The sequence below is a fragment of the Magnolia sinica genome, chromosome 4 (assembly GCF_029962835.1).
Source record: "Magnolia sinica isolate HGM2019 chromosome 4, MsV1, whole genome shotgun sequence".
NCBI classification, from domain to species: domain Eukaryota; kingdom Viridiplantae; phylum Streptophyta; class Magnoliopsida; order Magnoliales; family Magnoliaceae; genus Magnolia; species Magnolia sinica.
The window spans coordinates 94,238,146-94,253,275 of record NC_080576.1 but is presented as its reverse complement, the minus strand read 5'-3'; the positions used below and the strand labels follow the sequence as shown (position 1 = coordinate 94,253,275).

General features: G+C 37.0%; 1 protein-coding gene and 1 long non-coding RNA gene across 3 annotated transcripts; one reads left to right on the top strand and one right to left on the bottom strand.

Annotated features, from left to right (window-relative positions):
• The first annotated feature begins 329 nt into the window (after positions 1 to 329).
• Positions 330 to 4,981, top strand: LOC131243400 (probable pectinesterase 53). 2 transcript variants are annotated; one of them, XR_009170043.1, is made up of 5 exons: positions 330 to 702; positions 1,036 to 1,225; positions 3,136 to 3,578; positions 4,535 to 4,604; positions 4,747 to 4,855. XR_009170043.1 is itself a non-coding variant. In XM_058242737.1 (4 exons), exons 1-4 carry the CDS (start codon positions 404 to 406, stop codon positions 4,892 to 4,894), a joined length of 1,080 nt encoding a protein of 359 aa, XP_058098720.1. In that variant the 5' UTR covers positions 330 to 403; the 3' UTR covers positions 4,895 to 4,981. The 2 variants fall into 2 exon arrangements, 1 of the variants encoding a protein (XP_058098720.1); XM_058242737.1 differs by lacking the exon at positions 4,535 to 4,604 and having other exon boundaries at positions 4,747 to 4,981.
• A 1,010-nt stretch (positions 4,982 to 5,991) lies between these two features.
• Positions 5,992 to 7,061, bottom strand: LOC131243399 (uncharacterized). The gene is made up of 3 exons (XR_009170042.1): positions 6,916 to 7,061; positions 6,760 to 6,824; positions 5,992 to 6,429 (listed from the first exon to the last, which is right to left on the bottom strand). It is a non-coding gene; the product is annotated as an uncharacterized LOC131243399 (long non-coding RNA).
• Between the last annotated feature and the right edge of the window lie 8,069 nt (positions 7,062 to 15,130).

Below are 15,130 nucleotides of genomic sequence, written 5' to 3'. Positions count from 1 at the left end.
ATTACATGTAGAAACTGATGTATGGAATGGATTTCACATGGACATCCTGGTGTGTCCCGCAGAGCTCTGGGTCAGAGGAACTCCCCTCTATCAGGTCCTTGCAGTTGATCCAGCATAAAAATTCCATTTCACCCGTATGGTGGTCCACCCAAGTAGAAAAACAAAAAATCTAGAAGAAATTCCCTGACAGTCTTGCATTCCCGTGCCTATGTGGGCCACCTGATGAGTGGACTGAACTGATTTTTTCTGCTCGGTCAACTTCAAAGTGAGGCCCACATTAGCACAGATGAGATGCTCACACTATACCATTTTCTACTACTAAACACTACTACTTCTAATCTACTATCACTACTTCCTCAACAAACTACTACTGTTCTTCTTCTTTTTTTCTCTTCTTCTATCAATGGTTCTAAGGATTTTCTTGCTGATTTTAATGATAGTAAGCACGGCGTCATTGCCGCATTTTCATGGCTCTGATGGGGTAGTGATCAAAGAAGCCTACTTGAATTGGATCAAACAGATGGGCACTCTCAGGCACTCTCTCTTCAAGAAAGCAAAGAACAAACACAAGCCTTGCTTAACTATAACCGTCGCCAAACACCACGGCGCTGGCGATTTCGAGTCCATCCAAAAAGCCATAGATTCCGTTCCTGATCTTAATCACTGCCGAGTCGTCATATCCATCCATTCCGGCACCTACAAGTAGTAACATTTCTTTTCCTCTCTCTATCTCTCTCTTAACGTTTTGATTAGTGGGACGTACGCCAATTTGCGATATGTGAGCTGCTTTTGTAGTGCTCATCATTGAGAGAATTCTTGATCAAGAAGGTCCATTTGTAATGTGGGCCACATGGGTTTTTTTTAATATCGATCGTTGGTCAGCTTTGTGCTATCTGCCCACATTTTTCATACATGCATGGGCCACCTAATAAGTGGATCCCCCAACTGATCAGTGGCATAGATCCCACACAAATGTGCTAAATTGTTGTGTTGCTCATTCAAGCTCTTCTTTCAAAATTTTGATTGAAAAAATAGGGAGAAGGTTGATATTCCTGCCACAAAGCCTTACATTAGCCTCCTGGGCGCCGGAGCGGGAAAGACCGTCATTCAGTGGGGCGACACTGCAGATCGAATCGGGCGGAACGGGAAGCCATTGGGCACCTTTGCTTCTGCTACCATTGCTGTCAATGCTCCATACTTCATTGCCAAGAACATCACCTTTAAGGTCTGGAAATCTTTTGAAAATGGTTCAGTTTTCTTAATAGCCCATTATATCATAGCCCAATATTTACCATTCGCATATGTGGCCAATCTTGATCAGACGGTGGTAAGGAATGGATGCAGCAGACTTTCGCTTCGAGCATTTCGCAGCAGATGAACCATACAAATTGTTGCTAGTCCCACTGTGGATAGAGCACGGTGGAAAATGAAAATGATAGGTTAGCTGTAAAAAATATTTCGTACCTCTCAAATGCATGGTTTTACCACTCCCATCAAATGGCTTGGATGTTGCCAGAGGGAAAAATTACCTTTGATCCACGGATAAAACGTGAAAAGGAATCTCTCTCTCTCTCTCTCTCTCTCTCTCTCTCTCACGCACAGTTGCACTTCAATCACACGAGGCTCTCTCTCCTCTGCACAGTTGCACTTCAATCACACGAGGCCACACATATCAGCAAATAACCCGTGTTCATTCAAATTTGTGTGATTAAAATAGTGTTAGGCTTGCCAAAGTTGTAGTTGTACTTAACTTGAATTGGATGTTAAATTAAACATACGATCAAACATGTGAAGGTTGACATGACTGTCCAACTACCAATGTTGCAATAATAAAGTATTTTAAAATGGGGAGTATCAGTCCTTCTATATGAGATCTTTTTGTCGTAAGTTAAGGACCTTTCTTTCAACAGTGATCGTGGGCCTTGGGTTCTCAATTATACAGTAGTGTTGAAAAGAATTAAAAACTAAAGGTTGAATCATCGGTTTTTATTAATTTATAATTAAGATTAGTACAATCATCAAGAACATAAAATAAACAGAGAATAAATAAAATATAGATATATGCGATTACTTGTGTAAAAAAACAATTGAGGCATATGGTCAAAAGAATGTGATTGGGGTGATTTTCTAAATAATGACTCAATTGATCAGGATCTAATGATGGTGGATCATGGATATTTACACTACTCATATGTGTACAGCAGTGATGGCATTGGAACAACAACGATTTGAGTTATGCTAAACTCCGAACATTTTGCGGTGGGGCTAGAAAGGAGTTGTGGAACTCAGGATAAAACTAAGATATGATGGTATTGCACTATGAGAGGTTGTTTGTGATGGTTTTATCACTACCTTGAGTTTTCTTTTTTTTCGAATGCCGCTTTTATAGATTTAAAATGGTGGTAGATTTGGATGATCGGCCATGTAAATTTCCTTCATTCTTCACATAAGCATACCATACTGCATTGGATCATGTGTATAGGAGAGATTCCATAAGCTTTTATATATTTTGATTGTGCAACATTCGTAGGACGCTTTGATACGGTATTGACATGACTGGACTTGTTCCTTTTACAGAGTTGCTTTATGGCAGGACTTTAATTTTGTAATTAAGTTTCTTTTCCCATATTCTAGCCTTGATCTCCCCTACACAAATACTCCACTAGCCTCTTAGCTTTGAGGTTTATCCTCACTACATATGGCATAGCTGCCACATGGCACCTTCTGAACCAACAATTTAGTTGTGATCAGCCGAGTGTAAACACAAGATTTTGTGAAACCCTCTCATTTAAGCAGAGAGCAGGAGTTTAGATGAGACTAGCTAGGAATCTTTCCCAGTAAAAAAAGTTTCTACAGTAAAGGAGACTCATATCATATGTATTTAGTGGGGCCCACCCGCCACGGGCTGCATAAATGGGCCCCATGATGGTTCCATCAGTTAGTATTGTCTGATCAATTTGATTTTTGAGCCATGATCCATCCAAAGTTTGGCATGGGTATCTATTCATTCATTAGCCATCCACAACTAACATATTACCATGATATTAATGCTCTTTTTTTTCCCCCCTTTTTAAGTCATTCATTTTTCAGTTGATGACAATCATGTTTACGATAATAACCACAATGGAAATGCAGAACACGGCACCATTACCTCCATCAGGAGCTCTGGGGAAGCAAGCAGTGGCACTGAGGATATCAGCTGACACAGCAGCATTTGTAGGGTGCAAGTTCCATGGGGCCCAGGATACACTCTATGATCACAAAGGTAGGCACTACTTCAAGGAGTGCTACATAGAGGGGTCCATTGATTTCATCTTTGGGGATGGACACTCACTCTATGAGAGCTGCCACCTACATGCAATAACCAACACCTATGGTGCACTAACTGCCCAAAAGAGGGAAAGCTTGCTAGAGGAAACAGGCTTCTCCTTCACCAACTGTAAGGTGACTGGCTCAGGAGCACTATACTTGGGGAGAGCATGGGGCACCTTCTCTCGGGTGGTTTTCGCCTACACTTACATGGACAAGATCATCACTCCAAAAGGATGGTACAATTGGGGTGATAGGAATAGAGAAATGTAAGTACCACATTACTTTCTTTATTATGGCGGGTCAATGGGCATGACCTGCTTTTGAATTGATTTTTGTAAATAGTTAAAGTAAATAAAAGACTCATAACGGAACATAGATGCATGGTATGGTTTGTTGGTAACAATTTTCTTTAAATGACTAAAACATAGGACTTCAATTTATCACCATACTTGAAATAATTTATTTTTATTTTTTTTCCAAACTGAAGTTTGACATTGAAATGACCTTATTTTGTGAAATCAGTCGTGATCATCAACCAAGATATAGGACTCGTCAATAGCTTTCTAACGATATTTTATAATAGTAATTTTGATAACCACTTACAAAGTTTTCATCATCAAAAGCTATAGTCCAATGTTAGGCAATTTTTAAACTTGATTAGCGCCTACGATTTGATTTCTTTCAATCCTAACCCTTCATAAAGAAGTCATTTGTGACTTGTCCTGCAAGGGTTAAAATAAAATATAATTATCATCTCAAATCGAACTAACCAATGTCACTTTATAAGGTTAGGATGATCCAATTTAGTTCTAGAGAATTGATCACCTATAGGCAACAATACCATAAGTTGTGATATTGTACCATAATTCCTAGTAACATGCCACTTTTGTAGGACATTCATACCATAAAAATGGTACATCTTATATGAATCTCAACCTTATAGAAATTTAGGCCAACCCATTCACCGAGTGTGCCACGATTGTATGTTTAGTCCGACCACAGGTTATTCATTGATTTGAATATTGTGGCCCATCTTACAGGTAAATTAGCATGATTTTTCAGCCAAGTGATCTTCATAGCGGGTCCTATGATTTACATGGTACGGATGTCCTGCACAAGTGCATATTAGTGAAAGATAGCATGACACAACTATATAGCATTTCTCTTTTTGAATAACAAACCTGTGCATTTCTCTCATTTCTCTTTCCAAATCTTTGAAAAGTTGAAGGGAGAAAGGCATTGGGATCCTCTACACAATCTGACTCAAAATGGCTTCCCAGATAATCTCAACTGTGATATGATAATGTGATTCTCTCTCTCTCTCTAGATTATGAATTTTTTGGCAATTTCAAATCATATTTTTGCTCATTTTTTGGTTTCTAGTTTTGACTTTTTCTCTTATTATTTGGAAAATCATATTTTGGGTCTATGCAGGACTGTATTTTATGGACAGTATAAGTGCTCTGGGCCAGGAGCTGATTATGAAGGGAGAGTGTCATGGTCAAGGGAGCTCACACCACAAGAGGCTAAACCATTTATTTCCTTAGGTTTTATTGATGGCCATGAATGGCTTGATTTGTGATTCCATTCCCTAGTGGAAGATATTCTTGTTGTTTCTAAATTGACCTTGAACACAGTTCAAACTATTAGAATCTCTTTATTTTTTATTCAATCCATATTCAATTTCAATATTGATCATGAAAGGTTTAATATCAGAATGATAGTATTGTGTCACACTGGATAAAGTATCTAGTGATACCATCGAAACAATCGTCCATTCAAGACATGGATGGTATTGAAATGGACCATTTTGTATTAATATCAAGATGTAGATAGAGAGTATCGAAATGGATAGTTTGTTCGTGAGATCGATCTAGATCCCCACTTGGATCTCTGGCACAGTCCCTACCAAAAGTGGCCTTATTATCTAATTAAGGTCTTGTTTGGTAATGCTGAAAATTTCCACTTAATGCAGAATTTGGAAAGCACCCGGCGTTTAGTGTTGTTTGTTAACACTGAACATGGAAAGCGCTCCCTAGTTTTTTGCTGAATTTTTTCTGCACTAGAGCTCTAGTTTAATGGTGAATACAGAATGCGCTCCGTGGATTCTCTTTACAAAATCCAAAATTGCCCTCCACTTTCTCGTTTGCCTAACACACCATCCAACTTTTAATGTGTGACACTACTCTGGGCCCACTATGATTTATGTGTTAGAGTCACACCACCCATCAATCTTTCTATATCATCGTAGAGCATAATTCCAAAATAATGAGACACATCCAAAGCTCAAGCCAACCACACTATAGAAAGCAATGGGAATGGAGTGACTGCCGTTGAAACCTTTTTAGGGTCCATTGGAAAGCTTATTTGCTATCTAACCTCTTCATAAGGTCACACAAACCTGAATGAAGGGCTAAAGGCTATAGCCTCAGTTTTAGCAACTGAGGCTAAAATGAATTTTATAGCCTTGGTTCTTCAAGTGAGGTTAAAAGAACCTTTTTAGCTTCAGTTTTCTCGAAATGAGGCTAAATCAAAATTTTAACCTCAGTTGCTTCCAATTGAAGCTAAATCCAAATTTTAGCCTCAATTGCTTCCAACCGAAGCTAAATCTACTTTCAGATTCTAGACAATACTAGTTAAGGCAATATCTGCCCGATATCCTTTGGAAACAACAAAGATGGAAGATCACCAAAGCTTTTATTGTTTGCTGTCAATCAGTCAGCATCAGTCAAAGGAAGATGCAGAAACAGGACTCAAACAATACAATAGCAGTTTGACCACCAAACAACAGATTGTCTGTATCATCAACAACTCCCATAAAAGGAGGAAAGAAAAAGGTCATACAGATGAAATGATCCCAAGATGTCTACCTGCATGGTGCCTCTCTCAACTCTGCTCTTTTCAGTTAATGACAGCAGCAGCTTTACTTGAAAATTCCCTAACCTCTATCACTTAAACAGGACACTAGGAGGAAAAAAGAAATGAAAATCAGAATATGATGGAACTCCAGAGCTATGGTTTGCCATCATGCTTTATTATCTCCAACTGCCTCCCTTTGGCAGCAACGGCAACCATCAGATCATCGAATTTCTCAGTCTTCCCCAGCAATACCTCAATCTATAACAAGTAAGAACAAAAACATTACAACTGCAAACATCAGTGTATGCAAACAGCTACCTCCCAAAAATAAAAAGTAAACGGGAGTCTGGTTGTTGAGATCAAGTGACTAGTGTAGCCAAAGAGAAGAATTTTATATGCTTGTGTCTTTCTGAAAGAAATGGAGGGGGGTGGTTTGATAAAACCGCAGAAATAATCAACCATGCTGGTTAAAAAACATGGGTATTTGAATTTGATCACTTCAAATAAGAAAAGAAGAAGAAGAAGAAGGTAGTAAGGATGATTAATTTGACATGACAAATATTAAAAACTAGCATTAACAGTGCCAACCTTCGCTTTTGGAATGAGAAGGCCCTTGGATTCATCCTTCATGTCAACTGTAGACATCAAAATCCCTGCTCATGATGGAAAAATAGATTATTATTATTTATAATTCGCAAGTGTTGACAAGGGAACATGATAGGCAACAACCCAAGTTGGGCTTACTCTTCTCAATAGCCAGCCCTTTTTTCTTCAGAATCTCTTCAATTGTGACGGCCGTTGTGATCGTTGAGGTAGAAAAAGCAAGCAAGTTGAGTTGACATAATGGTGATAATAAATAACTTAAGAATGTTATTGACTCTCATAACCTGTATAAATGATCTGAACCCATTTATTTGGTTCTGTTAATCATGTTAATAACCTATGAGGATTTTTTTATAAAAAAAATCCTACTTAGTTCTATTAATCATGTTAATAACCTATGAGGGTTGGTTTTTTTTTAATAATCTCCCACTTGCATATAATCATTTCCACTTTTAAGATCTGTGTATAGTTTGGACTTTGAACAATCAAGTGTCCTTTTGAGAGGTTGGCTTGTCCTAAATACCAAAAAATTCAAAATCAAAGCTTCTTTTTTTTTTTTTTCGCAAATTTACAGTGTCGCTGAAATTCTCGTGGTAAGGTATCTACAATGAATCAACTAACCCGATGCATGCTTAGAGGAAACCTATGCTTCAAAAGGAATCTAGTTGGTTTTAAAAGGCTCCAATTGGCCCCTTAAACAAAAGATTGTGGTAGTATTGCAAGAAAATTGGGATAAGGTGAGGTGAGCAAAGGGAAAATACTAACCCGATCCAGCTCCCTTTGGGCAATCTTGCTGTCATGTAAACCTCTCAGAACATTCTTACATGCATCAACAGCTTTATAGACCTGTATGATAAAGGAAGAATTGTAGAGAAACAGACTAGACAATACAAGAATTTAAGTCAGCACATGCATGTACACTGGATTGTTGATTGCTATACTACACAGTGTTTATTCATTTTACTATGACATATATATATATATATATAGATGGAAGGAAGAAAATAACTAGATGATTTGAAAAGATCTTCAACTTCATGTTGTATTGCATGAATAGCTAATAATTCTAAAAGCTAAAGGTGGATTTACCGATATTATCGGTGTCGCCGGAGTTGCGACACCGAAACTCACTTTTTTCGTTTCTCTTCCTAATATCGTGAATATTCGACGATTTTATCGATTTTTCTTGTAAAATACCGTTGTTGACCAGAAATCGCAGCCCTGTCAAGGGATAACTGTAGCCAACAACTCCTTTTTGACAATAAAAGGGACGATAATATCGGGGGCTGCGTAAGTTAAAAAAAAAAAAAAAAAAAAAAATCGTAAAAAAGGGGGAAAAAAAAACTTTTGGAAGTGTACCTTTAGAATAGGATCGTTGATCACGGCCCTATCAAATGATGATTCCAGCGAAGAATATGCGATACCGTAGGAATTTTTTGAGATTTTCGGGATTATAGGGTTCCCTCTCTTCTACAGGAATGTTTTGCGGGAGTTTAGGGTTTTGAAACCCTTTTACTGGGAGCGGAAGTGATAATGGACGCGGATTTTTCGCAGGAATTTCCTGCGCTGGACACCTAGGTGGGGCCCACCGTGATGTTTGTGAGAAATCCACTCCGTCCATCTGTTTTTTAAGATATTTTTAAGACAAGAGGCCAAAAATGAGCCGTATTTAATAATCAAGTGGGCCTAAAATGTGAGTATTAAACGTACACAATTGAAATATTCGAGGGGCCACGGAAGTTTTGAATCAGGCTAATATTTGTGTTTTCAGTTCATCCCAATAGGAATGGCATTATTAATGGTATGGATGACATGTAAACATCACTTTCTACCCCAGAGAGTTTTCAACGGTAGGAATTTTCCTACCCACCTTTTCCTCTAGTGCGACCCACTTGAGTCTTGGATCCTTCTCACTTTTGGTCTCAAGTCCTAAAATGGGCTCAGAAAATAGATTTACGGTGTGGATTTCTCAAAAACATCACATTGGGCCCCACCTAACTTTCTAGCGCATTTCGCAGGAAATCCGCGTTTGCGGATTAGGTGTTACGTGTGTTGGTGTGGAGTGTGCGACCTTGGTGGCGTGGATGTCACCAAGTTCCGTGGACCCCACCATGATGTATGTGTTATATCCACATGGTCCATCCATTTGGAGAGATTATTTTAGGTTATGAGCCAAAAAATGAGACAGATCCAAAGCTTAGGTGGACCACACCACAAAAAGCAGTGGGGACAATGATTCCTATCGTTGAAAACTTCCTAGAGCCCATAGTGATATTTATTTGTCATCCAAGCTGTCCATAAAATCACATAGTCATCGATGAAGGAAAAAGACAAAAATTACACGGATTCAAAACTTCTATGGCCCCTAAGAAATTTTCAACGATAGACGTTCAATTCACACTATTCACTGCGGTGTGGTCCACTTGATCATTGGATATGCTTCATCTTTGGAATCAAGCCCTATAATTATATGGTAAAATGGATGGACGGAGTGGATAAAGTATATAAATCACAATGGGCCCCACAGAGTTGACTTGGTCCACTCAACGTAATAATTTACACGGTGCGCAATCGACTTCCACGTCCAACTTGTTTAGGTCTCCAGGGTCGGTGGCTCGGTGCTCTGTGGGGTCCATTATGATTTGATATATTTTATCAATGCCATCATATATTTTGCCAGATAATTTTAAGGCATGAGCCCAAAAATGTGGCTGATCTGCATCTCAGGTGGACCACACCAAAGGAAGCAATGGTGATTAAACACCCACCATTATAAACTTCCTAAGGCCATTGTAATGTTTTTTTGCCATCCAACCTCTCAGGTGGTCCATTTGATCATTGGATATGCTTCACCAGAATCGAAAACACAATTATCAGCTTGATCGAAAACTTTTTGTGACACCTTAGAAGTTTTTAATGATGGGATTCAATCGCTACTGTTTCCTTTGGTGTGGTCCACTTGTGATTTGGATCTACCTCATTTTTGGGACCATGTACTAAAATGATATGCTGAAATGGATGAATGGGGTGGATTTCTGGCATATATCATGGTGGGCCCATGGAACACTGTCCAGTAGCCACCTCGTTATTGGGAACACGATAAAACAGATGCGTTGTGGTGGGTACACAAAGTCCTTACGCTAGGACATGATTTGGCTAGTGATGTTAGCTAGATGGCTAGTGGTTGATGCTATGTGGGCTTAATCGTGATGTATTTATTTGATCCACGCTGTCCATCCATTTTTTTCACATCATTTTAGATCTTGATCCAAAACATCAAGCATATATAAATCTTGGGTGGACCACACCACAGGAAATTGTAGCGATTGAATGTCCACCATTAAAAACCTCCCAGGGTTCGTTGTAATGTTTATTTGACATCCAACCTGTTGATTAGGTCATACAGACCAATTTGACGCAAAACTTGTGGCCCTTAAGAAGTTTTTAATGATGGGCATTCAATCAACACTATTTCCGGTGATTTGGTTCACTTGAGATTTGGATCTACCTATTTTTTGAGCTTATACCATAAAATGATCTGAAAAATTGGATGGATGCGTCATTATGTCAAACAACTGCCATATCCAAGCCATCATTACCAAGTATACCATTATATAGATTCCATGTCTCAAGAAAGGTGTACTTTTTTAGTTCATTAACTTTTGCATGGCTTAATTATTATATGCTATTTGCATTTGCATTATATGAACTCATTTTAGTTACAATTGGAGTGATTTCTTACAACAGAGCAAGATTTTTGGGCCCCATTAAATGAAAACTTATTATTTAATGCATTCTTTTTGTAATTTTTTATTCATAAATATGCAAATATGTGTATTTAGGCATGTCCTGAAGTTTCACTGAAAAATTCCATCATTTTCCCCATGTTTCGCCATTTTTCTTTCATTTGACTATGACAAATATATATATATATGGAAGGAAGAAAAGAACTGGATGATTTGAAAAGATCTTCAACTGCATGTTGTATTGCCTGAATAGCTAATAATTTTAAAAGCTAAAGGTGGATTTACCTTGAATTTATTATCTCAGCCAATAGCCCCAATGTGATTCCGAAAATATTGGTTGATCTTGAATATTTCTTTAATGTTGTCTTTCCTCTTAATATATTCTGTAGAAAGATTTCAGTGCAGAATTAGATTGTTCATCTGCAGAGAATCATACATTTTCTTAAAAAACAAGGGATGTCTCATTACAAAGTATGACAACTAAACATATTACTGGGTTCAGAACTCAAAACCAAATGCATCTAATGTCAAATCTCCTAGACATAACTTGATGCTCTTGATTAAAGCAAAAAGAACAGGAGATCTTCAGAAAGACAAGAAGGGCATTGGACATGAAAGAACAGTGTCGGGTTGGGTCGACTGGAGAACTTGACCAGGACATGACTTTGTATATCTAAATAACATTTTAAGCTATTATAATAATTCAAATACAAATATAACCATGCATAATTTACCATATTACAAATTATGAATAACAGCAAAATGCTTTCACCTCCAAAAGGAATTTCAAGAATAACCCTTTAAATTTTCCCATTTAAATTGGTTATCGAGTACTTATGGTGATCCAAAATTCGACTGAGTTAGACTGACATGGCAAGTTTTAGAACTATGTTGGCTGATAGAATAAAATTTTATTAATCACCTTAATTACAGAGTTCATGAAGCTAAGTAATACCCTTGCAATTGAAAGTTGAAAAAAAATAATTAAAAAAATCATACAAGATAGCTATCTATAGAAATATGCATAATACATGTTAGTTGGGCAATTGGACTCAGCCACAATTCAAAGTGGAACCTGCACAACTAATTTAGAAAATATAAAAACAGTATAAGAATCAACTCAACTTACCTCTGATTCTAAAATCTGTATTTCCTGAATCTGACAGAGCAAGACCAACACCAATTTTCTCGGGTGTAGACAAATGCAATTGCTTAGAGAGACCTTCTAGAAATCCTTCACTCATCACTTTACTTCTCAGTGGATACAACCAAAAACAAGAAGCATGACAGTTTCAAGCTTGTCAGACAATGATAAACAAAGATGAGGAGAATAAGAATAAGAACAAGCCAATTACCTGTTGAATACGAGCTCTTTTTTGAAATATTTGATCTTCGTATACAGAAACTGACTGAGCAAAATGCTCTACCCTCTCCAATATTACCTGGACATGTTGCATTCCCTAGCATTAGGAAGTGTGGGCCATAGGTGTAACCAACCCTCAATTAAGGATATGGTAAAAAGAATAATAGAAAAAGAGCTCTAGTATAAAGATTTGTCATTTAAGCAATTTACTTTAATTGTATGTAAGCCACATGTACAATTTCTTTATGCTTGTGTAACAAGCATCACACACAACTGGAGTATCAAAAATCCCCTTCGGGTGAAGATTCACCATGATTCTTCTAAATGATAAAATAACATCTCAATCTTAGCAAATCAGAAGATACTAAATCTCAAAATGTATTTCAAATGCATGATATTACATAAATCAAAGATAAATCTCTAAAATCTAAATACATAAACCCTAATCGCTGATATTGTAATGCGGATTTCGCCGCAGAGAACAAGGTTTTGCTGTCAGATCGAACACCAAACCCTAATCGATGATATTGCAATGCAGAAACTGCTCAAATCCAGCAAATGAGCTAGAAACAATAGGATTTTCCACTTCCTGAGCAAGATTTCGGTAAAAAAAAAAACTCCTCAGAACGAACCAAAAAATGCGAAAATTGGATTTTGAACGGCCAAATGGGGAAAACGCATGAAAATGAGAGATTTCTGCCCCGATTTTTGATTTTCGAGAGGATTTCAGTTGAGAAATCAGTAGAAAAAAAAAGAGAGAACGAGCACCTGAAATTGGCAAAGAGATTGCTTGTGTAGAGGACAGAATCGACGTTTCTAGGTATTGTAAAGGATCGAATTGCAGAAGTTAAATGCGATTTCGATCTATTTTCCTTTTAGAGCTCGGGGATTTTGACGGATAGAATTGCAGAAGTAAAATGCGATTTCGCTCTGTTTTCCATTCGGAGCTTAGGGATTTTGAAAGAGAGCTTTGCTTCGACCTTCCAAGTTCCAAAATGAATAAAAGCCATGGAGATGATATATTGGATCCGTAAGAAATGGAACATGCTATACTCACCTCTTTACAGTACACGTGGCCGGCAAGGCGGAAATCGAGTCCGTTCATTTGCAGGGCCCAAAATGAGATTTGGATCTATTTCATTTTTGGGTTCCTGCACTAAAATTAATTTTTAATTTTATCAATTTTACGAAAATTCTCAAAAAGAAAAAAAATCAAGATTCTTTTTTTTTTTTAATTCTAAATTTTTTCAAGATTATAAATTTGTTGAAATTTATCAAAAAATTAAAATTCTCGATTTTTTCAAAATTATCAAAAAAAAAAAATCAATTCTTAATAATTTTAGAAATTCTTAATTTTTTTTCCAGAATTTTCAATTATTTGAAATTTCTCAATTTTTTAAAATTTTCCAATTTTTTTAAGATTCTCAAATTCAAAATTCTTATTTTTTTTCAAAGATTTCAAAAATTTTCAAAATTCTTAATTTTTAAAAAATTCTCATTTTTTTAAAAATTCATACTTTTTCATAATTATCATTTTTTTATTCTTAATTTTTCAAAAAAAAAATAATTCTTAATTTTTTAAAAGTTCTGAAAATTTTAAAAAATTCTTAGTTCTTAGAAAATTCAAAATTCAAATCTTTTTCAAAACTCTCAATTTTTTTTTGAAAAATTCTCAATTTTTTCACAATTGTCTCAATTTTTGTTCAAAATTCTCAATTTTTTCACTATTGTCAAAATTTTTAAAAATTATTAATTCTTTCAATATTATTATTTTTTCAATATTCTCAAATGTAGACTTTTGGTCTTGATTCATATGCGATTGAGGCTAAAAAGTAGACTTTTCGCCTCGGTTGTTATGCAATTGAGGCTAAAAAGTAAACTTTAGGTTTCGGTTCATATGCAACTGCGGCTAAAAAGTAGACTTTTTACCTCGGTTCTCATGCAACTGAGGCTAAAAAAGTAGATTTTTCGCCTCGGTTCCTATGCAACTGTGGCTAAAAAGTAGACTTTTTGCCTTGGTTCTTATGCAACTGAGGCTAAAAAGTATACTCTTTGCCTCGGTTCTTATGCAACCGAGGCTAAAAAGTAGACTTTTAGCCTCAGTTCCTTAGCAATTGAGGTGAAAAATGAACTTTTAGTGTTGTTTGTTAACACTGAACATGGAAAGCGCTCCCTAGTTTTTTGCTGAATTTTTTCCGCACTAGAGCTCTAGTTTAATGGTGAATACAGAATGCGCTCCGTGGATTCTCTTTACAAAATCCAAAATTGCCCTCCACTTTCTCGTTTGCCTAACACACCATCCAACTTTTAATGTGTGACACTACTCTGGGCCCACTATGATTTATGTGTTAGAGTCACACCACCCATCAATCTTTCTATATCATCGTAGAGCATAATTCCAAAATAATGAGACACATCCAAAGCTCAAGCCAACCACACTATAGAAAGCAATGGGAATGGAGTGACTGCCGTTGAAACCTTTTTAGGGTCCATTGGAAAGCTTATTTGCTATCTAACCTCTTCATAAGGTCACACAAACCTGAATGAAGGGAACACAAAAATCAACTTGATCAGAGGCTTCTATAGCCCCAAGAAATTATTTATAATAGGCGCCTCACACCCATTGTTTATTATAATGTGGCCCACATAAGCCTTGCATCTAGCTTGTTTTTTTTTGTCATATTCCCTAAAATGATATGGAAAAATGGATGGGCGGTGTAAACACCCATAAATTGCTTTGATGGAACCATTCATCTCTGGCTAGATCTAAGTGTGGGTAGTACGCACATCCCCACCCGGATTTGGGGGGAGCGCATTAGGTGAGACTCGGATCCACCAAGGTGGGTGGGACCCCTGACTATGTGCCCACTGTGATGTATGTGACAACATCCGCACCGTCCATCCATATTGAAAGCTCATTTTAGGACATGATTCAAAAAATGAAGTGATTCCAAATCCCATATGGACCATGGTACGCGAAATAGTGGTGATCGACAATTAAAAACTTCTTGTGGGCCACAAAATCCTTGAATCAAGATTATATTTGTCTAGTCTCTTCATATAGGTGTTTGTGTCCTTATCAACAAGTTGGATGGCAAATAAACATTTTGGTGGAATCCATGGAGTTTTTAATTGTGAGCATTAAATCATGACTATTTCCTATGGTGTGGTCCGCATAAAATTTGCCTCGGCTTCTTTTTTAGAATAATGCCCTAAAATGAACTTTCAAAATGGCTGGATGGTGTTG

What these genes read in the sequence shown, in the direction of transcription:
- LOC131243400 (XM_058242737.1), top strand. Translation starts at nt 404, where the DNA reads ATGGTTCTAAGGATTTTCTTGCTGATTTTAATGATAGTAAGCACGGCG. An exon ending in ATCCATTCCGGCACCTACAA is followed by an intron (nt 703 to 1,035) that starts GTAGTAACATTT and finishes TTGAAAAAATAG; the next exon opens with GGAGAAGGTTGATATTCCTG. An exon ending in GGTGATAGGAATAGAGAAAT is followed by an intron (nt 3,579 to 4,746) that starts GTAAGTACCACA and finishes GGGTCTATGCAG; the next exon opens with GACTGTATTTTATGGACAGT.